Source organism: Zootoca vivipara, chromosome 1 (genome assembly GCF_965207765.1).
Source record: "Zootoca vivipara chromosome 1, rZooViv2.hap1.1, whole genome shotgun sequence".
NCBI lineage: Eukaryota > Metazoa > Chordata > Lepidosauria > Squamata > Lacertidae > Zootoca > Zootoca vivipara.
This window is the reverse complement of record NC_142582.1, coordinates 6,512,063-6,537,657: the sequence shown is the minus strand read 5'-3', so window position 1 is coordinate 6,537,657 and position 25,595 is coordinate 6,512,063. Positions and strand designations below refer to the sequence as shown.

Below are 25,595 nucleotides of genomic sequence, written 5' to 3'. Positions count from 1 at the left end.
TTGGGACACTGACAAGAAGAAAGCACAAAATCAATTCCCTTAGGCCATGAAGCAGAGGTGCTCAAAGAGCAAGTCTTTCCTCGTAGGATTCCAGCTGCCCACATTTAGCAGCAAGACAAGGCCAAGGCACATGAATTTTTGTCTTGCAGTAGACCCTAGTGGTGTTTCATTCTTCAACTTATGCCACAGCACTTAGCAGTAAGTCTTGTGGGAGCATCCCTCAAGGTATTATGCCTTCAAAATGTTGCATGTAGAAGAATGGGAATGAGGGACTATTACATCAGAAGAAGTTGAAAGAAGGGGCATTAACGATGAACGGCACACCTTCTCTTTTTTTAGGTGAAATTCACTAGTGCCGTGAAGCTGTCTGAAGGAGGGCCAGGAAGTGGCTTAGAGAATGGACGAGATGAAGAGGAGAATTTCTTCAAGCGTCTTGGTAAATGGCGCACCTGCCGAAGACATCCATCCAAGCTTCATCACACAGAAGAAAAAGATGGTTAGAAATCAGGGTTCTGTTTCTTCAGTCCTTTTTTGCTCCCCCTCCCCCGCTCCATTCTTTGGTTACTTTTCTTCTTCAATTTATCCTTTATCTTTTTTTAAACATGGTTTTTGCACTCATTCTGCTTTTCTCTCTGGCTCTACATACTTTGTAGCCATTTTTGTTCTCTTTTTCTTCTTACGCCATTTTGATTTCAATGTAACTCTAGCCAAGAAGGAAAAGCAAATATGGGCCAATAAATTAAACTAAAGTAACATTTGGACTGCCAAAAAATCAAGCCCTCTAACTTTAGGGGGGAAATTTGGAAATCATTTGAAAGCAGGGGTCTGATTTCAAACATATTATGCTAAAATTTAATTTCACTCTTTGATGTGAAATTATGAATGCGCCCATCAGCTTTTATCTCCCATTATTGATCATCTACCATTTTCTGTAAAGCTCAGCACTGATGAAATGGAAAACCCTGTACAAAATGTGTTTTAATTATCTCTTTTCTTCTGTGTTTGCATGTCCTGTGTCTTCATACCATTTCTTAGAGAGATGCTGTCCTGCATTCTCAACAAAATTACTATTCTTTGAGACAAGCAATTAATTGCTTTGTTATTTTTAAGCAGTGGCATCTGAAAAAAGCACTTTCTTTCCTATTTTGAAAAAAAAACGATAGGAATTGTATGCTTCCAAGTACTTCACTGCCATCCAGTTGCAAATGTGAGCTTGTTACCAAGGAAACAACCTTGCATCTTGACATTCTTCTATTTTTGTATTGGAAAAAGAACACACACAGCATCCCATCTCAATGAGTTTTGTTCTCTGTATTTTTCATAGTACTCAACATAACCTGACGTTACATATTGCATTGTCAAACATGAAAGTTACATTACTACATCAGTGTATGTATCCTTTGGCCATTGCTCCATCACACAATGCATTTCTATACAAAGAGGGGTACTGTACCAAATAAAGTGGCTATTGCTATTAGATGCTGTCCAAATGGAAGAAGTGTTTGGGCTCTTCCTGACTGTACTTAAGCCAGGAGGACTTTGGCCCAGAAGACTCTTTGAATCCTCCCCTTTGAACAGACCCCAGTGCCATGTCATCAACTGGTTTGAAAGTCCCCTCAGTTTCAAAAGATGCATTTTCCAATATGCTAAGGGGGGGGGGGTTGTTTGAGAAGTACAAGCTCTGTGGCTGCAAATAGGTTTATTGTCTTAAATTATCTGAACTGAGAGTATAGTGCCTGGACCCAGGTCATTGTATAACAGATTTCAGTGCCAAAGCTGAAATGTTTGTGTTTAACTGTGAGCTGGAGACAAGTAGCATGGATTTCAAAATCCAGGTGCTAGCATTCCTCTTTGGAAATTCAGCTTTTAAAACTGAATGGGAAGTTCATTTTTAATTTTGAGACATTCATGCAAACAGAATTGTAATTTAAGCCCTTACGGCAGGCATCCCCAAACTGTGGCCCTCCAGATGTTTTGGCCTACAACTCCCATGATCCCTAGCTAACAGGACCAGTGGTCGGAGAAGATGGGGATTGTAGTCCAAAACATCTGGAGGGCCGAAGTTTGGGGATGCCTGCCTTACGGCTATTACTGTATATTAAAGTAGGGATAATGGGTGGTTCTACCGTCTCCAGTTCAAGTCTACTGAGCCTCATCAGTCTGGCAGTACCTGGCCCTGCTTTGTGAAGTAGTGTTGCTGTTTTTAGTAAGTCCTTGTATTCAGTGACCACCCATCAATATACATTATGTAAACCTTGAAATTTTCCTCCCTCTACTACCCCATTGTAGTGAATGGAAGTGGGCACTCAGGAACTCACCTTGCCCAATATAGGAGGGGAGAGCAAGCTAAACAAAGGATTTACAACCCAGTTCCACCTTTACATGTGCCAGTAATACAGTCACATTATTATTCAGAGTGTGACAGGATGGTGGGAGAGGAGGATATAATATAGGCTTTGGTAGATAGAATCATAGAATTGGAAGGGGATTTGAACATCATTTTCCACCAGGCTACCTGGAAAGACTAGCTCATTGAAGAGAGAGGAATATCTTTAGCCCTCTAGCAGTAAGTATGTTCCTAAAAGGGAATCAATTGGTTAATAGATACTATGCTTTAATCTAGGCTAGTTCCACCCCATTCTTCATCTCTTTGCTGCCCCTTGGGAAAATTCCAAACACCCATTGTTTGCAGCAGTTTGCCACCTAACACTGAGTCAGGCCCCAAAGGCCCAATATAGTTGACATTGACTGGCAGCAACACTCAGATGCAGGTCTCTGTTAGCCCTATTGAACCTGAGACATATTTTATGCAGAGCACATGCTCCACCAGTGATTTACAGCCCTTCCCAATTAATATAATCACTACTTCAGCATTGCTTCTCCTCTCCCTGGTTTTGAGAGGAATTTGGTTGGTGTTATTCAGCCCCCACCCTGGTATATTGCAGCCAGCCATTCACACTATATGACCTTCCAGCTTCTGCAATTCACTTACAATGAAATTCTGGGACTGAAAGCTTTGCATGCCATATCTGAGTGGAGGAGGTCTGACTAAAAAGAGACTCAAGGAAGAATAAGTGAGGGAGATATGTGGTGTTGTGGAGAACAAAGAGATAGCATTTTGAGGTGCAGAGAAAGCTGTAATGGGATGCAGAGAGACCTGTGTGGCAAAGAAAGCATGAAAAGGGGGAGAGGGAAACAGAAGTGCCCAGATGACGGTGGAGAGACAGAGAAAAAGGGTGAAGGAAATAGAGATGGTTCCATGTTACAGAGACCCGTAGTGATGCAGAGAGAAGAGTGCTATGGATTGCAAAGAAAAAGAGGTTGAGAAGAAGCGGTTGCAAAGATGGGGGAACAGATAAAAAGAGAGGAATAATAACAAAGGTGGAAACCCCAACCTGTGGTGGTGGTGCAGAGAAAGAAAGTAGAGCATGTGCTAGGGAAAGCACTAAAGGATAGATAACAAATTGGAGAAAGAAAAGGAGTTAGCAAAAGGGTGATGTGGTTCTTAGAATGACATTTGTGCATTTCTGCTCTGAAGTGCTGCCACATTACTGTGCATTACAGCAACTGCAGGCATTGTTCTACCACAGCAGTCATTTTCTACTACGGTAGTATTGGCTTAGTATGTGGACAGTTACATGCATTTTGCCCCACGTTTTACTAGAGCTTAAATATGAATTACTCCTGTACTGCAACCTTAACTGTGTGGCCAGGCACTGTGCCCCCCCCCCAACTTTATAATTAAGATCCAGACAAGACACAATACTTTTGGGCCAAATAAGGCCATAGCTTTATTGATTCCAGATGTAAGAAGTTTAGCATAGGCATTAGGTATTACCAATAACTACTAGCCCATGTGCTGGCAGTTTTACCGAAGCAGGGAGGACCTATGACTTATATCAAATAGGATTCTCTCAGCAGAATTGCTGTCTTGACGGGTGCTATGGCCCCCGACCCCACTTGGGCATCCAGACAAAAGCTCATCCTGCCAGATCCCTTTACTGGGATACACCCTTTTATTGGAGGAGCAGGCAGAGTTCCAACCAAGACTGAGGCCAATCTACAACCAAAGTTGTGATGATTGTTATGAGGTAGGCAAAAACCCCTGACTGAGCCAATCTGCCTGAAGGAAAATTCCTGCCCAGCCCCGAATCAGTGAGCAACAATGTCCATAGCAAGGTAAAGTAGATAGCCAACAGTAGGCTAAAATAAGGGATGGGGGGAGGGGGATCTGATGAGGAACTGTGTGTGGAGTGGGGAGGTGGGTCTCTTTAAATAGTTGAGGATCAGACCAAGATGAAACCTGCTGGTTCAGTTGGGCCTCCCCCCGCCCCCAATCAAGAGCCTGCCTCTTAGCCTGCCGGCTATTGCAATTCAGCCAGTAGGCTTGAAACTGCTTCCAGGCCATCAAGGTGAATGGTTTTGACTCCCCACCAGCTGGAAAACCTCCATTAAAAGCAGTTATGTATTGAATAGCATGGGGGAGAAGCAGGGCTGGCCTGCAATGCTGCCACAACTAGAAGTAAGGTAAGCAGACTTCTCTCTGTGTGATTACTTTCTATTTATTTTATTTTTAAAGTAGGTGGGCCAATGCTTTAAAGTTAGTGCACCCTTTTGAGAGAAGTGTTCTGTGAAACCCAGAATCTTGCATCACCTTCAAAAACCACCCATTGACAACAATACATGTGTCTTTGAGAGAGATCTATATGTCCATTCTTACTTCTATGAAAGGGGGGGACTTGGTGTTGTTTAATAATAATAATTATAATTAATAATACAACCCAAATTACAACAACATGAGGACCTGAGGTCAGACAATGCACCCATGCCCTTTACTTTAGTTCTTTGCTTTCATCCTTCAGTGGTGCTTCAGGGACAACTTTCCCAACCTTTTACTTCTCTTGCACTGTTTCATGGCACCTACCACCTGATCAGTGGGGCCGGCATTCCTTTTTTGGCTTGATTTTGCCTTGGTTGTAGAGGGCAGCTACACTTAAGAGCTCCACCTTCTCATTCAGGTAGCCCAGATAATAGCCCCAGATGACTTAAAGTAATAGGATTTAACTTAGTCATGTCTTATCCCTTTGATTCAGTCTGACTTGGTCATAGCTAACTTTAGGAGGCAAAATTTCTACAGGTGTTTAGTAATCTGCACGCTGAAAGTAGGCTCTGAAAGCCTCTTCTTGGTTTTGAAAATTGTGTTCCCATATTGCCTTACGACTGCCGCATTTAAGCAGCAGCCACTGCAGATAATGTGCTTTCAAGTTGTGGATCAATGGGTCTCAAACTCCAATGGAACCGAGAACGCTTGTGATAAATCAGTATGTATTTTCCCATTTTCCACATTGCTAGCTAAGATGAATTTTTTTTCTGAGAGACTTCAAATATATCACTGCAGTGATGGATAATCCTCATGCACATCTCAATCCTTATGTTAGGGTCTGATGGTCATCCATAGGGGCAAATAGATAAGACTCACGTGTTCCAATATCATTTGCAAGACCATTTTATGTTTAAACTTCTGTGGGGCCTTCCTTTCCCCCTCTCTCCCACAACCCCCTTTTGTACTCTCTTTGAAGGTTGTCAGACCTATGAAGACCACTTGGCTTCCAACCAAGAGGGAAGCAAATCCAAGAACGTGGTGAACTTAGGCGCAATAAGACAAGGCATGAAGCGCTTTCAGTTTCTCTTAAACTGCTGTGAGCCAGGAACAATCCCTGATGCCTCTATCCTGGCAGCTGCCCTCGATCTTGTAAGTAACTGCATGATTTTTCTTGAACACTCTTCACAACCAATAATTCAATAATGCGTAAGCTGCGATGTGAGGTGGGAAGATATTTTTAAAAACACACAAGGAAAGTAAATGCTAAGTACAAACAAGGAATGTGTGTGTGTGTGTGTGTGTGTGTGTGTGTGTGTGTGTATCTGTGAATATATACCTGCATAGGATATTTGATTTACTAGATTTGTGCTGTACCTAAAGAAAACAGCTCTTTTAATATTCAGATTTCTTTAAGGGCCCACATTTCACAACTATTACTGAGCCTCTACAAATGTCTTATAAACAGAAGTGGTATATAGGGCTCCAACTACTTTAACTCCACAGAGATGTTAAGCTGATGCTATAAATAATTGAAGTAAGCCATAGATGTGAGTCTCAAGTAATTCGCTGTGGGGAGGCAGAAGGGTAGGGGAGTCTTCAAAGCTTTCTGGTATATGACTTATTCATCGAATGGTGATTTGTGGATCCAAGGCCTAGATGATCCAAGCCCAGCATAGATGATGATTTTCCAATCTTGCAGTTGCTTCAGCTACTTTGTTCTTGCTTTCCTTGCAACTCATTCACCCTCTGTGCCTTTGGTTGGTTTTACAGCGATTGTGATTCAAAGTACTGCTTTTGTATTTTAAATCCCTTGTGTTGCATGGCATGTATTTCTGCACATGCACACATGTTTACAATTCACTAGCATTATCATGTCAGTTCAGCTCCTTCTGGGCAGCTTTCTACATGCATCAGTTATTAGACAGCAGCTAGATTCAGGGCTCATCCACACTTACCTTTGCAGACAAATGTATGGGCATTTTTTATTTATATTTTTGCCCGGCGCTTCTTTTCTCACTTCAACCAATATTATTTCTCACCATACAGTATTTTTTAAAAATCAATTAAACCATTTAAAGGGGGGCTCTGTTCCTGGAATCCTTTTTTAAGTCTTTGCTGAGCCTCATTTTTAAGGGCCTACATACCATCGCAACTTCAAAGCTACAAATCTTCTTCCATATATAAAGTGGGGAGTGAGGTGAGAGGGGCTGCAGAATCAGTAAAATGACTTTCATCCATCCAAATAGCCTCACTGCCCCAGAGCCCAAGCACTATTTGTTTGGACCTGGTACAAATAGGTCACATATCACCCCCGCTCCCCTTGCCAAATAAAAGATATTGTCTGTTTTGAAAATTGATTAGTGCCCTTCTTATTCTTTGTTTAAGCTCCATAGTTATTATTGTGGCTTGGTTTACAGCCAGATATGGCAGTATATTGCATGCATACACAAATGACAACTAGCATTTATGCACCCATTCCCATTTTGTCTGGAGCCTGGCTCATGCCTGTTTAGGAAACTTGTGAACTGTACAGGCTCCCACTATCCCGTCTATCCGATGGATTCTGTGTCATGTGATTTTCCTTGCCCGGGGATAGACAATGCCAGCACGGGACTAAGGGATGATGAGATTTGTAGTTCTCATGCAAGCATGTTGCATGGGTAGGCAAACATCCCTGTTTCTCAAATTGCAAGTACTGTATTAAGAGTTTCAAATTACAAGCACCCTCTCTGGGCCTGGGCGAGTGGCAGGTAACTGTTCAGAACATTGCTTCTTCTCCGGCAATTGCCACAAATCGCACATGGGCACCCCAAAAAGATACAGGGAAATAAGTTTGTATAGACACCTTCAAGCACATTCTTCAAATTCAACCTCAGTTTTCACCTTATGGGCTGCTTCCCTCTCCCTAACCTCTAGGGCTGAGTAAACTGCTGTCCCCCCCCCTCCCTCCCACCACCAGTGCTTAGGCCTGCCCTGCACCTAGACTCATAGAATGGTAGAGTTGGAAGGGACCACTAGGGTCATCTAGTCCAACCCCTTGCAGTACAGGAATCTTTTGCCCAATGTGGTGCTCGAACCCATGATTCTGAGATTAAAGAGTCTCGTGCTCTACTGGATGATCTGTGTCAAAGGTGTTTAACTGGGAGTTTGGTTTTGTCTTTGTTTTATCTTGCCATATTTAAAAGCAGCGAAAGAACTGTAATGGAGGAAGTGGGGAGGCCATTTTGTAAGCAGAATTCCAAAGAAAGTGCCCATCTTGTTAGAACTTTGTGGCGATGTTTTGCTTTCTTCTGTTGACCATGAGTGGAGTGGTAACCTGTGGTTCTTTTCAGCTATGCATCTCCTGGCTGATTCATTTCTCCTCATTTGTGGTGTGTTTCTCTGTGGTGTGAATCCATCCTTACCCATTCTGTCACACATCTTCATCTTTCTCTCGCTGCTTCTTCAGATTGCTCTGGGTGTAAGGTAAGCTATTGCAGGGTATTTTCATAATACCTTGACATTCAGCATGCTAAATTTCTCTGAGGACAATGCTTATAACACTTGCTTTACGTGTAGGATGGGTCAACAGGAATTTGCATCAGACGTCCTTTTGGCTGAGAGACATCTTTAGGCATAAGATCCTGCAAGAATTAATTATGCAATCAGTAACTGAGGGCCTTGTTGCCAGGCAATGAACCCCTTTTGAGCAGACCAGGGACAAACCATAGCTTACAGTTTAAAGCATGTTCAACTTGGCATGCTTAGAACTGCACATACCTCTTTCTTTAGGAAAATGAACCATAGGAATTCGGATCAGGGGCAGGACATGGGAGTAGATGCCCCCCCTGCATTATGTCACCCCAAAACACCCCTCAAATGTGCTATTTGCTAGGCCAGTTCCAAGCACATTTATTAAAACACTTTGTCCAGTGGCTGGGAAAACCTGATCTAGAACCTGGGGAACCCGTGGCCATCCATATGTTGTTGGACTTCTCCTCCCATCAGCCCAAGCTTGCATGACCATGCCCAGGGATGATGGGTTTTGTAGTCCAACAACATTTGGAAGACCACAGGTTCCCTCGTCCCTCATGCTCTACAGTAGTTTTTCTCGGTTTTGAACTCAAGATTGCCTTCTAAGTATATTCTTCTGTTCCATGCCCCTCTCCCCCACTCAGCAACAGCAAACTGCTTGGCACATGAACACTCAGAATCTGACCAGGCGAGCCTGATGGCTCTCTGCAGTCTTATTGTTGCTGTTGCTGTTGCTATTTACTTAGTAAATTTGTATACTATCCTTCATCTGTAGATCTCAGGCTGTTTCACAGCATAAAAATACTATATATATATATATATATATATATATATATATATATATATATATATATATATATATATATAACAGAATAGAATATGGACTTGCTTCAGGACCTGTTTGCATTTGAGGCTGGTTTGGTGGGAATGTCTCTTAAGGCACCTTTTGCCATGAAGGAATGCCCTGCCCTGGAATATTCATTTGGCTTCTTCTATAGACTTTCCATTCCCAGCTGAAAACATTTTGGTCTGTTAGATACTTAAAGTTTGTTCTCTTGCCCTCCTCCACCCCCCTGCTCTTGTTCTCTCTTATTATTTGATTGGTGTTATATGCTGGTTTTTGTTTTTCATTATTATTAACATTTCTTATGTCTTATTGAATTCTGTTGGGTTGTTTTTTGTGGGTTGTTGTTGTTGTTTTGCATTTTGCATTGGATCTCATTGTGAACTGCCTTGAGTGTCGCATATTGGGACAGAAAGACAGGATAATTTCAAAAAAGGAATATATGCATTTTTACCCACAGCTGCTAGGTAAGGTTCTGTGGGCTGGGGGAAGTAATCCTACATAGGTGCTAGAAGACAATCAGAATCCTATTCATGTGCTACTTACATGTGTATGAATCTGGAGTGAGTGGGGCTGCACTTTTAGCCCCACCCTTGATGTTGATGGTCATGGTTGTCTGTAGAGAGACCCCCAGCATGCAAGTTCCTGCCTGCAATGGAGGAAGAAGATGTAACCCCAGGGTCATCAGAATCAAGACAGTAACATTTTAATAGAACTAGGCTCCCTCCCAGATACACACACACTCGTTTTATAATCAGACCGACAAGTGTGTGTTTAAAAAACACACAAGAAGATCTTGTTGCACCTTAAGAACTAATAAATACACCATAACATAATCTCTTCTGGGCCATAGCTGTTTCATCAAATATGGATTTGCAGCAGAATTAAGGGCGGATGGAGCCAATATCTGTGGAATGGTCTCTCTACTTTAAATTTTTAATTAATGGACTTTGGGGGTGTATCACATTAAGAAATTAAATATGTAGTCTTTGCAAGTGAGAGGTTCAGCTGGAGAGATTCTGGAGAGGTTATTATTACTCGTGTTGTGGACTTGCCACAAACCATAGGGCAGTAGTCAAGTAAGTTTCAAGTAGAACCACTGAAATTAATGGGTATGGCTATGTTAGTAACATTAATTTCACTGGGTCTACTCTGAGTAAAACTTAGTTTAGTACAACCCATAGATCTTACTGCAAAGTGTCCTGTCATATTTGAAGAACACAATCCAGCAGTTAGCACAAAATTGAATTAAAATGTGCATCAGATAAGAGGAACGATAAACAAGGTGAGTATTATTTCAAAATGGGCTTGCGATTGTGACACCAGTAACTATGGTTTGCCATAAATCAGGAAGTTGCTAATTGAATGGAGACGGGGAACATGAAAAGAAGGGGGGAATGTGAGCACATGGTTTGTTCTTATAGTGCCAAACCAAGGTTTTTGTAACAGGTGAACTGGCCTAATGTTTTATGAACTAGGAACTGCTCCAGTTATGAGTCTGAATCGCTTACTATATTGGATCCAAATGTCTGCAGCATTCGGGTCAACCTAGATGAAAAAGTCTTTGAACCTTTTATTACTGAAGGCTCTAGACCAGGGATTTTCAATCTGATGCCTTTGGGTGCCATGACACCCATCAAGGCTTCCAGTGGTAGCCCTAGACAGGTATCATGGAGTCTGACTTTCATTGTTGTTGTTGTATAAGTACTGTAAGTGTGTAGCCCTTCTAGAAAGTAAGGTATGGGGCAAAATGTGCAGGTACCTTCTAAGTGATTTCTGTGCAATGAGAGTGGTGTGGCTACCTTGTATATTTTTCCTACTACTGAGGAATGCTACCTGTTTTTTATCAGAAGCAACAGCATCTCTCTCTGTGTGTGTGTGATCTCCACAATTAGGACCAGCAGCAAATAACTGGCTTCCCATAGCAAGCATAAAGTTGTCAGGGGTGGTTGTCTCTCTTATATTGTGTTATGCCATGCTTCCCATTGCAGCCACTTTGTTTTGTGGCACCCACCTTCTACTGCAGCCATAGGAACCAATTCCTAGGGGCTGATGTCCCTTCGCTCCCCCCCAATAAAGTATTTGAGGGGGCTGCATCTCAAAAGTTGATGGGCATTGCCATTCAAATGGTGTGTGTGCACCACATCATGTGATTGATTATGTGGAGTAGTACTTTCTATCCCCATCCCCAATATTTTATTCACGTTGGCACACCTGATGGCAGCCATTTTGTGACTAGCACCCCCAGCACTGGTCAAAAAAGAGTAATGACTGCTCTAGAATCATGGAAACTGCATTGCCTGAAGATGAGGGGCATGCCGTTTAAAGGTTTTATATAAAAAAGCAGTCTTGTCTTCAGAACTTTCATTGGGAATATCAGCACCTGGCTGTGGGTGTTGCAATTTAATTCAGTGGATACTTGCTCCAAAGAAAGCAAAATCATTATATTTAATAATAGCACTTAACATTTCTTCTCTAAATAAATGAATAGAAACTGTAACTATTGCATTGCTTGTTTGGTTGAAGCCATCACCAATTTGATATTATAGACTACTTCTATCCTTTTCATCTGATGAATTGGCATGACCACACGAGCGATCTATCATATTTGACTCAATAAACTACCTTGTAGCTGAATTATGAAATCTAAATCCTGTCTGATTGAGTATATAAAATGGCACTGCACTCTTTTAGAAATGTTTGGGTTTTTAAAAACTGTTAATGATATTTTCATAATACATTCTAGGAGGCACCAGTGGTGGCGAGAGCAGCCCTTTTCCTGGAATGTGCTCGCTTCGTTCACCGCTGCAACCGTGGCAACTGGCCAGAGTGGATGAAGGGACACCATGTGAACATCACTAAAAAGGGTCTTTCCCGTGGACGCTCCCCAATAGTGGGGAACAAACGTAACCAGAAGTTACAGTGGAATGCGGCCAAGCTCTTCTATCAATGGGGAGATGTAAGTTCAACCTCTCTCTCTCTCTCTCTCTCTCTCTCTCTCTCTCTCTCTCTCTCTCTCTCTCTCTCTCTCTCTCTCTCTCTCTCAACATTATTCAGAAACATTTGTGTTTACTTCTGAACATTCCATATTGCTTTCTAGACCAGTCTGTAGCTTAATCAGGAAACAGGTACATGCTAGAAACCTGGAAGTCAGAATAGCCACCTTGAGAAGTTATCCTCCACCAGCCTGCATCACATGAGCAGAGCAGTACCATGTGCAATGCCTTCTGGTGCATATGACCTGGATGGCTGCCACTTTGCCTCTCGAGGGCCTTTCTCAGTGGTGTTGTATGAGATGCTTTGGGAGAAGGCAAGTAAGTGAGAGAGCCAGCCAGTCCAGCCCAGCAAGTGTCTGGTTTCAGCTGGTGAGGATGGTAACGGTGAGCTGAGAGCTGTCATTGGGAATGACTGGGTGGGGGAGCTGTCACCACTTCTTTCTTCATCTACAGCCTGAGACAGTCTCCTGATTCTGCCTGATTCTGATAGAAATGGCCAATGAAGGAAGGGGAGGGGGAAGCTGAGATAAGGATGCAGGGTAGGGAGAGAATATTCATTCAGTTCAGTTACATGTACTTTTAAGTTTATGTTGGGTGAGAAAGGACTAAAGGGATTGCACAGTTGAACTCCATCTTCCTTATTAATTTCTTTTTTTAAAATCCCCTGCACATATAAAGCTTTTCTGGAGAGGAGGATTCCAGCTTTCTCTTCTTGGTACAGTTTCATTTGACTCTATTCAGTTCTTTTCATTTTAGCTTCTAATTTTTCATTTTACTTTCTCATTTTTCAGCTTGCAGTATTTCTGCATCAGTTTGCAGTTTTTTTAAATGTCCTCATGAAAATTTGTGTAAGACTTTGTTTTCTGTGATATAATGATTACATAGAATATGATTTGAATTTGTTATATGATCCATTCCGGGATTTCTGTGTGCTGCAGAGGGAGGTAGAAATCTAATAAATAAAAAAAGAGTTCCTTGTTTGACTGTTGTTTCACTTAAGGCAAATCACTCTCTATTTCTTTTCAAATTTTGAAACATGTTAAAAAAATGGAAGCTATTGGAGGTCGAACCATTTGGAGTGCTTAAATTAGAGGTGTGCCCTGGCCACCAGATTTGGTTCAGACCAAATATTTTAGAAGCTACATCTTTCTCTTTTGACAGAACCGGATGGAATTTGGAGTCCTACCAGCCCTTCCAGAGTGGATAAAGCTTGCCAATTTATGGGCAAATCAGCCCAGATGCTAGGCACTGTTTGAAGCTTAATTTTGTTTAAAAAGCAGGGGGGATCCCTGAATTTCCCTAAGAGTTTTGTGGGCAAATTGGTCTGAAAATTGCAGGCATGAGAGAGATGCCCCTGGGTAAGAAACCTGCCAAATTGTAGATAAATAAGTAAAGGAGATTTGGAGCCAAACTTGACTTTAGTTTGAGAAGAACTAAAATAGTTTTGCTTTCTGTGTAAAATATTCTCTTATTGCAAGCTTAACCTGAGGCATAACAGAGCTCCCCTCTCTGCCCTCTCACCTCTTGTTATCTTCCTTAAGCTTAGAGACATATGCTCAGCTCTGAAAAACTCCTCCTTCCCCCATAGCACTGGAATTAAAGAGCATTGTCATAACTACTCCATCTGATACAAGTCACAAAGGAGCTCCCACTACCATCTTCTGAACCTGCTGTTTGCTGGTGGCAAGGAAAAAATAGGTATAAAAAGGAGAATTCCCTGGGTGCCAAGATCCAGGTTTGGAGCAAGTACTCAAAATATGCAGCAAAGTATGGCATGGAAATATAGGCTGTCAGACCTTTAAAATATGCCCTTCCAAGCTGCTTTCAAAGTTTCCAACTTCCACTAGCACAGAAAAAGACCATTTGGTAAGTTAAAAAAGGTTTACTTGCAAACTCTCCAAAGGTCAGATTGATGTGCTTTTCCATACAGCATTCAGAAAAGTTGCACAGGCAGTAAAAGGCAATGAGAGCCATGTTGAGTTTTTCTGGTAGACGAGAAGGTATTGATTACCTTCTTCCCAAGGTGAGAGTGAATGACCTAGCTAAGCCTGGTGTTTTCCCTATGTAGTAAGCTTAGAGACATAGTTTTTCTTTTAGTAGATGGTTGTCTGCAATGTTTTAATGCCAGGGTCACTGAGGCACCTCTAAGTGGTTTACAGTTCCCTGTTTCAATTTATGCAGCCTCTCACAGATCCCTTCTTTACATTGGACAAGCCGCAGAACAATCAAGGCATCCTACCTGATAAATTTGCAAACACCCCTAATCTCAGTTTTTAACTCTTTCAAGCACACTGGCCATGTTCTTTATTTGAGACCGCCAGCTCTCTGGTGAAGCTTTGCTACCCTAAGTTACCTTTGTAACACTTTGTTGTTTTCCTTCTTTTGTTTCTCTTGGCAGGCAATTGGCATCCGTCTCAATGAACTCTGCCATAGTGAGAGTGAGAGCCCAGCCAATCTGCTGGGCCTCATTTATGATGAGGAGACCAAGCGAAGACTGAGAAAGGAGGATGAGGAAGAAGACTTTTTAGATGACAGTAAGGAGACTCCCTTTACTACAAGAACCCCCGCTTGTAAGAATCTCTGCTTTAGGAACACTTAATTCTTTTTTATTTTCCTCTTTCATTCCCTTTCCACGCAATTGTATTCCACACTTACCTTCCTTTCCCTCTCTTATCTGTGCCAAGATGTAACATGTCATGTAGTGGTAGCAGCAGCAAAAAGGAATTGGATCCACAGAACAAGGAGAATAAAACTTTAGTTCAGTGCAGCTAGTCATGTTCAACAGATAGTGGGACTCACCTTTCCATCTGCACTCAAATATTACTTCCAGCAGGTTCAGAGGGGTCTGGATGAGCATTACAATGCAGATACAGGCATGCACCTGAACCCTCATTGGCTCTATGTGCCACAGACCATATATCCTGGGTAGTTAGAGATGAAAGACAAATTCGGTTCTTTTTGCATGTAAAGGTAAAGGGACCCCTGACCGTTAAGTTCAGTCGTGAACGACTCTGGGATTGTGGCGCTCATCTCGTTTCATTGGCCGGGGGAGCTGGCATTTGTCCGCAGACAGCTTCCGGGTCATGTGGCCAGCATGACTAAGCCGCTTCTGGCGAACCAGAGCAGCGCACGGAAACACCATTTACCTACTTGCACTTGACGTGCTTTTGAACTGCTAGGTCGGCAGGAGCAGGGACCAAGCAACGGGAGCTCGCCCATTGCAGGGATTCGAACCGCTGACCTTCTGATCAGCAAGCCCTAGGCTCTGTGGTTTAGACCACATTTAAAGGTTATTTTCCTTAATTTGTAGTTCCCAAAATAATATGTGAACCAAAACACAGGCAACTTCCAAGATTCGCACTTCTCTTAATTTCGCAATAAAAAGCCAAGTTGTCAGTACAGAAATACATATGCCAGGGTAAAGTGTGCCTAAAAATGCATATAACATAAAAAGTATTATTTATGGGGAAGTTGCATAGAAATATGTGTGTGCTTGGAGAAATTTGCACTAATGTGCTGGTGCAGTTTCATGAGGACTTTGGGGGGAGGATCCACAAACTGCAGTGGAATTAAGATGAACCGAGCTTGTTACTGGAAAAGTGAGAAAAAGAGAGACAGATTTTCCCATCTCTGATGGTGCTACACATTAGTTGCATGAAGAAGGTCTGATGTTCCTTTCTGGCATCAACATTTACAATAATTTCATATGGCAATGCTTGGAAATGCATTTTTTATGCCTGAGAACTTGGAGAGCTGCTGCCAATCAGAGTACATCAGGGATGGGAGACCAGCTTCCATCAGCCCCATTTTGCATGGCAATGGCCAGGGATGGTGGGAGATGCAGTTCAACAATATCTGGAGGATCTTAGATTCCCGACCCCTCAGGGGACCAGTTGGACAGTAGTGGTCTAGATAGACCAATGACCTTACTCAATAGGAGGCAGCTTCATATGTCCAACTCTGCTTCTGGATGTGGTTCTCCTTGAACTGAATTGACCAACCATGAATAAAATTGTTTGAACTCTGTTAGCTTTTGGGTGACTGTTTGCCAGGTTGTTTTAATGGTCCTCCATTCAAAAACACTGGTCATGTTTTATGTATGTAGTCCAGGCATCCCCAAACTTTGGCCCTCCAGATGTTTTGGATTACAATTCCCATCTTCCCTGACCACTGATCCTGTTAGCTAGGGTTCATGGGAGTTGTAGGCCAAAACATCTGAAGGGCCGCAGTTTGGGGATGCCTGATGAAGTCCATAGATAGTGAAAGTGGGCAAATAAGTATTTATTTAATTAATTACATACAAAGATCCTGATCCTGAAGGGAACCTGCTGAGATTTTTAGTCAGTTTCTTCTGTTGTGTCCAAATCATTACAAGTGCTCCCTTAGAAGCCACGACTATCACAAACTTATGACAGATCTGCAGAAACTATTAGTTCTTAACTGAGACAATAAGTCATTTTAATAACTATAAGTGGAGCCTTAATGCTATAAATTATGTGGATGAGATAGCCTTCCAGATATAAGATAGTATTCATCTCCATTCCCGTAATATTTACACACCAGAACCAAAGCTAACTGGAAATTAGGTTAGTGTAATCTAATCAAATGTTCATGTGTCCGTTGCATTAAAAACTGGGAATCAGTATACTAGGACATTGTACAATGCAGTGTTACAATAGTACATATTCTTTATGAAGGCAGGAAGTTTTTAAAAGCAAAATGGATATGCAGAACATGACAAGACCTCATGCCAATATAGAGTGCAGTTTACACTGATGCTCAGTACAATATCCTCTCCAAACATCCTGTGTGTGTGTGTGTGCGCGCTACTGTTTTCCAAAAAGCATGTAATCCGTTAGAGCTTTTTGTAAGTTTGTTGGCTTTGTTCTACAATTGCAATGTTCTAAGAACAGATTAGTAAAAAGCTATGGAGGAACGCTAGTATAAATATTTGGGTTAGAATCCTAGTTAAAATATGTAATTAATGGAGCCAGGTGCTGTCTTCACTCTTTACATAGACATAGTTTGAAGCTTAGAGCAGGAGGATATGTAGAGGGGTCTTTATCTTCACCCTCACATTGCAAACATTGTTCAGGTTGCTGTCTACATGGAGTAAAATTGGAGGTATTTAATGGGAATAGGTACGTTTAGCTGCATGACCGCTTCTTTATGAGTGAACATAGAGAACAAAGTGGGATATCTAAGTCAGAGAGGTGTGGGCCTCCAGAATTTGACATCCCTTCCTCAATACTTCTAATTCTTTCCTCCCCAAGTGCCGCAATGCATGACATAATTTGATTATGATAGCTGTGTGTAGAGAATTGCCCCTCCCTCTCTCTGCAAATGCCTGTTGTGTCTTCATGTTCTATTAGACTTTCTAGAGAGACAATGGGATTATTAGTTTCACAGTGACAGTTTGAGAAAAAAATATTTATAGACATACTTTCATGTTTATAAATTGTCCCTCGGAAGAACTACTGTTTAGAGAAGGCAGCAACAATGGAGGGGTGTAGAAGGACTGTAGCTCTATGGTGTCTCTCTTGTGTGTGAGCATGCATTCCTGCATATTTCAAGCTTCATGAAAAAGGGCTGAAGAAGTTAGTGGCTCTGTAGTTGCATATGCTAAGGAAGGGAAAGGTTTCCTTTTGGTGGAAAGATCGTTTGAGCAGTAGCTGCTTTTCCATGCATCCTCCAGCTGGCCCCAGAATTTCAATTATAGTAGAAGAGAGTTGTGTGGCAAGAGAGCTGGAAAGCAGGGGGGAAATTGGCATTTAGAGGCATTTTAGAGGGTGCTCCCCACATGCGATTTTCGCTTATGTGTGCAGGGGCCCAGAACGCAACCCCTGCATAAGTAGAGGGACACCTGTATATAAATCTGAAGGCAGGCAGGTGGAGAAGCCAGAGCAGAAGAAGCCAGTGTTAGATACAAAACTGGAAGAATAGGTCAGCCTAAACTGGGAGGAAGCTCACAAAATGCCCATGGATAATATCAGCTGTGTGCAAAGTGGTCCTCTCAGGACCTGGACCTAGAAACCCTAAAAGGCACTGAGATCTAATTTGGGGGTTGGAGCTTAATTTCATCGATTGAGTTGAACTAACTGGCTAAATCTGTCATGGACAGAGGTGAGACAAACCTGAAGCTTGACTTGAAGGTCCTATGGTGACGTGCTAGAGCCCACTCTCATGTATGGCCCATGGTGTGACAGTTGTGACAGTCCTCTGCTCAAACTGTGAGTCTCCAAATGATATTTTTGGTTAAAATAAGCAAAAGAACAGCTCTGAGAAAAATGTGCAACAAGTGTAACATTTCTAGGCCTGACCTGAAAGTAGAGGTGAGCAGGGTCTAAGACTAAGTGTATGCATTTCAACATCAGTATTCATAAAACAGTTTGATTTTGAGACCACTGAAATCCTGTTGTTGAATGGCCAATGCTACCTGGCAATAACTGCAAATGAGATTGTTAGTAAAAATAGAAAAATAGTGCAAGGAGGCCATAGGGTTCCATATGCAGCTTGTATTGTGTACCATGTGTGGTGATGTCCATCTGTTTTTAGATCTGTATTTTTCCTAGTGCTATTTTTTAATAAAAATCAATCTATATATAAATGTCACTTCTTAGGTACTGTGAACCCCACCAAATGTTGCTGTCCTTTTGCACTGAAGATGGCAGCATGTCAACTCCTCCTGGAGATCACCACATTCCTTCGAGAGACCTTTCCCTACATGCCCAGGCCGCGGCCGGAGCCTCTTGTGGTGAGCAAAAGGCAGGAATTTAATTTGGAGACAATCTGGGAAGAAGCCCCGCCCCCTCAGACCATGTGCTCAGGGAGAGCATACTTCCAAGGTCACCTGCAAGGTCACCGGCCAGAAACAAACATACACACAAGCCTGGACAGTCACAGAAATCCAAGAGGCAGAAGCCCTTGTGCTCCCTCCTCAGTCGCTGAACTCCAGGCACAAGGAGTTAGCACCCAGCACTTCCATCAGATAAACAGATCAGTTGCAGAAGCTAAAGTTCCTGCCCCTTCCGTCCCCTATTCATCCTCCCTCCATGCATTTTTCCTTGTGACTCAGCTTTTCTTAACTGTTTCAGCTTTTTCTGGACTCTTCATTCTTGTGCTGAGAGTGGGGGAGGGGAATGAGGTGAGTCAGTACAGTACATACTGTACTGCAGAGCAAGAGACACAGCTCCTTCTCCTTTTCTATCAGTGCCTGTGGCTACCTACCTCAAGACTCTCCCCTTCACCATCACACACTGCTGATGATTCCTCTCTGTCACCAGTCTGAACCTAGCTCAAAGTCCCCTTACCCCACAGGTGCCTCTTGGACCACTGGCTGCCCCCACTTTTCCTCATCCAGCCAATCCCTGACAATTCATGACATGGGAACGGACTCTCTCACCCACATGGCGGGTGGGTGGTTCAGCGGAAGCGGAGGAAGCAGAGGACTGGAGGGGCAGCATTTTCTTCTTTGCCTCTAGCAGCAAAATGTCCTGGGCCAGCCCTGATTAGTGTGGTGTAGGAGACCTGTATGTACTTGGAGCTAGGGAAACCTGGATTCAAATCTCTGCCACGATGTAAAACTCACTGGCTAACACTGGCCAGCCATCATCACCATCATTATTATCATCATTTTGTTAGTTTCTACTCTGACTTGCGGGGCAAGTGATCACAACAGCGACTTACAATAAACATGTGAAAAGCAATGCAACGTTGCATAAGCAACATTTAATAAAAACAGTATCAAGTAAAATTATATGTAGGTGGCAATAGAATACATTGTCAACTTAACCTATTTTTTGTGGTTACTACCAGGGTAAAATTGAGATGTCCCTATGTGCACTGCTCTAAGCTCCTTGATGAAACAAGTGAGGGGTTAGAGGACACAAATGGAGAAAACAACCTTTCTGATTGAGTTTAATGGTCTTTTCCTTAATGTTAAAATAAAACTTGGTACCCATGATATTCACGTGCTTCTGTGGTTCATGTGATGTTTTAGGACCTGGAGAGTTGCAGGTTGCGTTTGGACCCTGAGATGGATCGGCACAGGTATGAGAGGAAGATCAGCTTTGCTGGGGTTCTGGATGAAAATGAAGATTCAAAAGATTCCTTGCACAGCAGCAGTCATACCCTGAAATCTGACACAGGTTGTGAAGAGAAGAAAGGTTTGTTGCTTACTAAAGCTTCAAAATTTTCTTCAGGCCTATTGTTTAGCGCTGGATTTCTATGTCCTAACTTTCGAAATTGTTTTAAGAAGCAGGAAGCTATGGCGCCACAAGGCTGAACCATCACTAGCCCCAAAATATGTGTGATGTGTGAAGGCATAACTCACTGTGGTTGCTAAAGGCAGCAGAGTGTTTATCATTGTAATGCCATTTCATGCACATGTGCGCGCACACACAAAAACAGCCTCTTGGTTCAAGTGTTGCAATACAAAATACAATTAACAGTTACTTATACAACACTATTTTGGACAATAGGTAATAGTTCAGGGTATGAGATGTAGCATAGAATATTGAGACAGCAAGCTGTTTTCTTTTTTGAAGTTCCACAATGTAGAAATTAGGGATTTCAAAGGAGCAGCAGGCTTTGCTGTATGATGCCATGAAGAACTCGTAAGTCTTTGGAGACTCTGACTATATTATTTGGCTGCTTTCTTGAGCCTCCAGCAAGTACCTGGCAAATCACCCTTCCTAGCTAAAATCTGTTTGAAAACCTGGTTTCCAAACATCCTGTCTCTTCCATAAACTTCTGTATATGACAGATGTCTGGTGCACAAGATAACGAGGCAGCTATAATTTGTTCCTACCTATTGCTTCCAGTCATCCCTGCCATGATTTCTGTCCTTCCAAGATAGCAGAACCCCACTTAGAAGTATATAACTCAGTCCTAAACCCCTCAGCACAGGACTTCACAATGCATGAAACCAGATGCAGCCCTTGAACTATATATGGTGACACTGCCCCTGCCCCTACCCAAGGGCTTGATAAACCTGCCTTGGGAATTGCAGAAACAGGAGTTTATCAAACCCCTGTGGACCTCCACATAAGGTGTGTAGGGTTTGCTCAGCTTATTAACTCACAAGTTGTACAATCCCACCCTACAGTTCTCAACGTATTTAGGTGGAAGTAAGTACTTAAGTGGGACGCGGGTGGCGCTGTGGGTTAAACCACTGAGCCTAGGGCTTGCCGATCAGAAGGTTGGCAGTTCAAATCCCCGTGACGGGGTGAACTCCCGTTGCTCGGTCCCAGCTCCTGCCCACCTAGCAGTTCGAAAGCACGTCAAAGTGCAAGTAAATAAATAGGTACCACTCCAAGCAGGAAGGTAAACAGCGTTTCCATGTTCTGCTCTGGTTCGCCAGAAGCGGCTTAGTCATGCTGGCCACATGACCCGGAAACTGTACGCCGGCTGCCTCGGCCAATAATGCAAGACGAGCGCCGCAACCCCAGAGTCGGTCACGACTGGACCTAATGGTCAGGGGTCCCTTTACCTAAGTACTTAAGTAGTGTACACTTTCAAGTTAATGCTTAATACCATCACTAGGGCAGGTTCAAATATTCTAAAACTCTCCACGAGTGTGGTTGCCTGGAGTAGTAACACCAGACTCAGCACTACCATGCTGATGAAGCACCATTGCCTAATAGTGGTTTGTGTAAACACGGAAACCCATTTAATACCTGTTGCATTTGGGCAGATCACCAGGAAGCAGTGCTTGACGAGCATGGTCATCCTGGTCCAGACATTACTTCCTCCATACAACTGTGGCCATGGAGATGTGTCTCTGGTCTCTTTGCCTCTGAACTGGCACAGTTAAGCTGTTGGCTTTGCCAGAATAGCTTTTTTTAAACCAACAGAGAGATCCTGTTTTATGGCAGTGAGCAATGAATTTCTCTTATTTATTTGTTTTTTTGTCACAAGTCTGTTCATTGTAAATTGATTGAAAGCATCAATTTTCCTGTGATTCGCTTCTGATTTACATAGGAAATTGGATTCTAATCTCCGTGAAGTCATCTTCTCTCGGCAGAATTACATACTATATGTTTTATCTATCTTTCATGTTAGTAGATACTGTTGATATCCTATCATCATTACAGATCCCCAATCAAATCAAGTAAAAGAACCCCAGGTGCTTCTTGCATTATGGTATTTGCATACATTACAGGTTTTTCAGAATCTGCATAACACCAATTTATTTAAAGATATAATTAAATATTCTAAATATAGCTACATTGAGCTGCATCAGTGGTATAGTATCTCTGTGCTTTTTACATTATTATTTGCAAATTCCTATGAGTCTCTTTCATGTTTTCAGATGTACTTGAAGATGACTTGCATGGATGAGTAGCATACACACCTATCTTTCTAATAGTCTCTTTGAACAATAGGTGTGCTATGGAACCTTTTTGGTGTATTTATTATCCGTATCAGTGGTTCTCACGCGGCTCTCTATGAAGATACCATGTGTAAAGCCATATGGAGCAACAGTGCAAATTCAGTATGCAAATTATATGTGGCATGGCATAGCATTGCAGGTGTTTGGACATAGTCACATCATGTGAGTTCATATCGCAAAAGCAACACAGTTCAGTCCAAGATTATTTCTTTTACTAGCCTGAGAGAGGGGTGGGGAGATTTGTACCTAGTCAAATCATTTTTCCAGCCCAGACTTGTAATGGTTTTCTGAGGAGCCAGCCAGTTGTCTTTCATAATCAAGCTACTTGTGATTTTCTCCCACCCCCTTTCTTCTTCTTTTTTGTTAGAGAAGCCCATGCTTGAATTTGGGACCAGAGCATAGGCTAATTTGATGTCTTAGAGACTGTATCAGTAGTAGTGACTTGTATGAGTTTCTGGAGGTTTGCAATACTCTACTTTGAGATGAGTTTCATAGCCTCTGAATTTTTTTCCAGCTCAGGTTTTAATCTGAGCTGGAGAAAAAAATACATGGAAGGGAAGGAGCAGGATTTGGATTTCCTCAGAAATAAGTGGAACTTCTTCATGATTCTGGGGGAGTAGCTGATGTGAGCTAGGAGAAACTCATTCAGTTCAGTACTAGCCACTAATTCCCTTGAAGGCATCACAACACTTTCTGTGTATGTGATTCTGGAAATGCAGCCAGATTTTTAGAATCTACCTTTCCCATCATTTTAGTATTGAATTTTTCTCTTTCTAGCACAGCTGTTCACATTGTTTAGTTATGAATTTATTATTGATTGCCTTTTTTTTTTACTAAAATTACCCAACAAGGCAACATAAGAATAGACAGTAACAATAAAAATGTATATACAGTAATGTAAATTCAGTGAAATAGATCAGTTCAGTAAATACACATCAGAATGTAATACAATCATGCTCTCAATAAAAGGAGCTTTAATGTGTTGCTTAACAATTGCTAAAATGCAGCCCCGTATAAAAAACCTGTTCAGAATTGATTTTCTTGTGGCACAAGGGATTTCTGTCTGTAAGACTAGATTGCAGATGGTAGATTGTTACGTAGTAAGATGCTTTATGACACTTTGGAATGGACTATGATGAACATATTCAATTGTTAAATTATTCTTTTCTGAAACTTAAAGGTAACAACATTTGCAGATCTTGACAAAGGCATCTCTTGTTATTGTTCAGCTAAAATCTGTTATCTGATTTTTCTCATCTGCAGTGACAAGGACAGGCTTCAAATCACTTTGAAAACCATTAACCTGTTTCTTCCTTTCACACAACATTCACCCCACTTGTGTGATAATAACTTTTCATTGATTGGGCAACCAAGGTGTGTTTTTAAAACTATGTAAAAGCTATGTTTATACAGTCACTGAAAGGTGGGTCTTGATGTAGATATACTAGTTTTGGCGAATTAGTAGTATTGAAAATATATATTTTTATTGTGAACTAAGCCGTGTACTTTACTACCACTGTGTTGTCTATTGTAGATTATTTGGGGGAAGTCATGACCATTAAGCTAGTATAAATCTTGCACAGCTTCGCAGGACTGAGTCAATAGATGACATTGCATGTCATACTCTCGCTCCCATTTTTTAAATTGTTATTGTTTTGGTCTGGATAAATAGGAGTAACAGTGACATATTTTGTAAGGTTGTTAGTGAGTGCAATGCAAATTATAAAGCCATTGGAGCATTTTACATTCCAATCAGGATACAGAGGAATATAAGTTTTACTCAGTTTGTTTTGCATTCCTCATATTAGTGTCTGCAGGATGCTGCTGTTGTTCTTGTTGTTAACATGTGTCCTAGAAATAGTTTTTCATTACAGGAGATCTTAACCAGCACTAACCATCAAGCAAACTGGATTTTAGCCTCCAGTCCGTCACAAAACAATAAAGACTTCTGCCTTATAGTTTCTTAAAGCCTAACAAAGTCATTGGTACAAAAACCTTATCAACCAGACATGACATTTTTAGGAGTATCAAGTCCTCTTTACTTCATGCATCAGATGAGGACTATGGTCCATAATAAATATTTTAGTTTTTTAAGGCACTGCTCAAAATTCTTTGTTGTTTTGACTGCAGCAGACAAATGTGATTATCTCTTTGGCAGTGTATCACATGACCTGTTTCCAAGTCATTCAAAAATACTCCCCTAATTGTGGTAGCTCTAAAATGTAAACACAGTTAAGTGCAAAACATAACTAAGACCAATAATGCTAGAGTCTGGAACGCCTCTGAACAGAACTGTGCATTCAACATGGCAAAGTGTCAGTGTGTCTAGAAATCAGAAGGTTACTCCCAAACCCAATTTTGGTTGAATTTAGACATATCTCTTCTCACCACTGCACATTTCTATGGCCTGCCCCTGCTCAAAAAGTGACAGCTATCATTTATCTGCATTGCACCTGTGCAGTATGTTCATCTTAAGTAGATGTTCAGTTAAGTGTTGCAACATTTGGACTTGCGTAATGTCATGTACTGCCTTAAAGCTGAGTGGAAAACAATGTGTAAATGACTGGTGCTTCAAACCATTCCATATCTTCGTGCTCATTTAAAAAACAAAACCTCAGCATCCACAGATGTATTTAATGCCTGAAAGCTGCTGAAAGGAGCTGGACTACATGTTATTGCTTTTTCTGTAGAATTCTGATGAAGTTTATGGTGAAGTTTAATATACAAAAACAGCGATCTGTTTAAAGGTAATACCCAAACTGGGCAAGCAAAGTAGGCTTTTAGCTTCAGAAAGCAGGCTGCCTATTTACAATCATGAATGCTGCATGATTGAACACTGATTCTATAACAAGGTTTAAACAACCTTCTGCTAGCAGGAGGATAGGTTTGCCCCTGGCACCTTGCCTACAACTCAGTCATTGGTAGCCAGCAATGGATGTAGATGCAATGGTGTAGATCAGGCATCCCCAAACTGTGGCCCTCCAGATGTTTTGGCCTACAACTCCCATGATCCCTAGCTAACAGGACTAGTGGTTGGGGAAGATGGGAATTGTTGTCCAAAACATCTGGAGGGCCAAAGTTTGGGGATGCCTGGTGTAGATCAGGCATGGCCAAACTTGGCCCTCCAGCTGTTTTGGGACTACAATTCCCATCACCCCTGACCACTGGTCCAGTTAGCTAGGGATGAAGGGAGTTGTAGTCCCAAAACAGCTGGAGGGCCAAGTTTGGCCATGCCCGGTGTAGATC

At 41.9% G+C, this 25,595-nt stretch overlaps 1 protein-coding gene across 1 annotated transcript in view; it reads left to right on the top strand.

The window, feature by feature from the left end:
• UNC80 (unc-80 subunit of NALCN channel complex) overlaps nt 1-25,595 on the top strand; it is a 131,610-nt gene that overhangs the window by 34,757 nt on the left and 71,258 nt on the right. The window contains exons 21-26 of the mRNA XM_088668750.1: nt 340-496; nt 5,580-5,752; nt 11,707-11,919; nt 14,355-14,526; nt 18,577-18,710; nt 19,956-20,121. Of these exons, the coding sequence (XP_088524876.1) occupies nt 340-496; nt 5,580-5,752; nt 11,707-11,919; nt 14,355-14,526; nt 18,577-18,710; nt 19,956-20,121 (1,015 nt within the window). The remainder of the gene's footprint in view (nt 1-339; nt 497-5,579; nt 5,753-11,706; nt 11,920-14,354; nt 14,527-18,576; nt 18,711-19,955; nt 20,122-25,595) is intronic.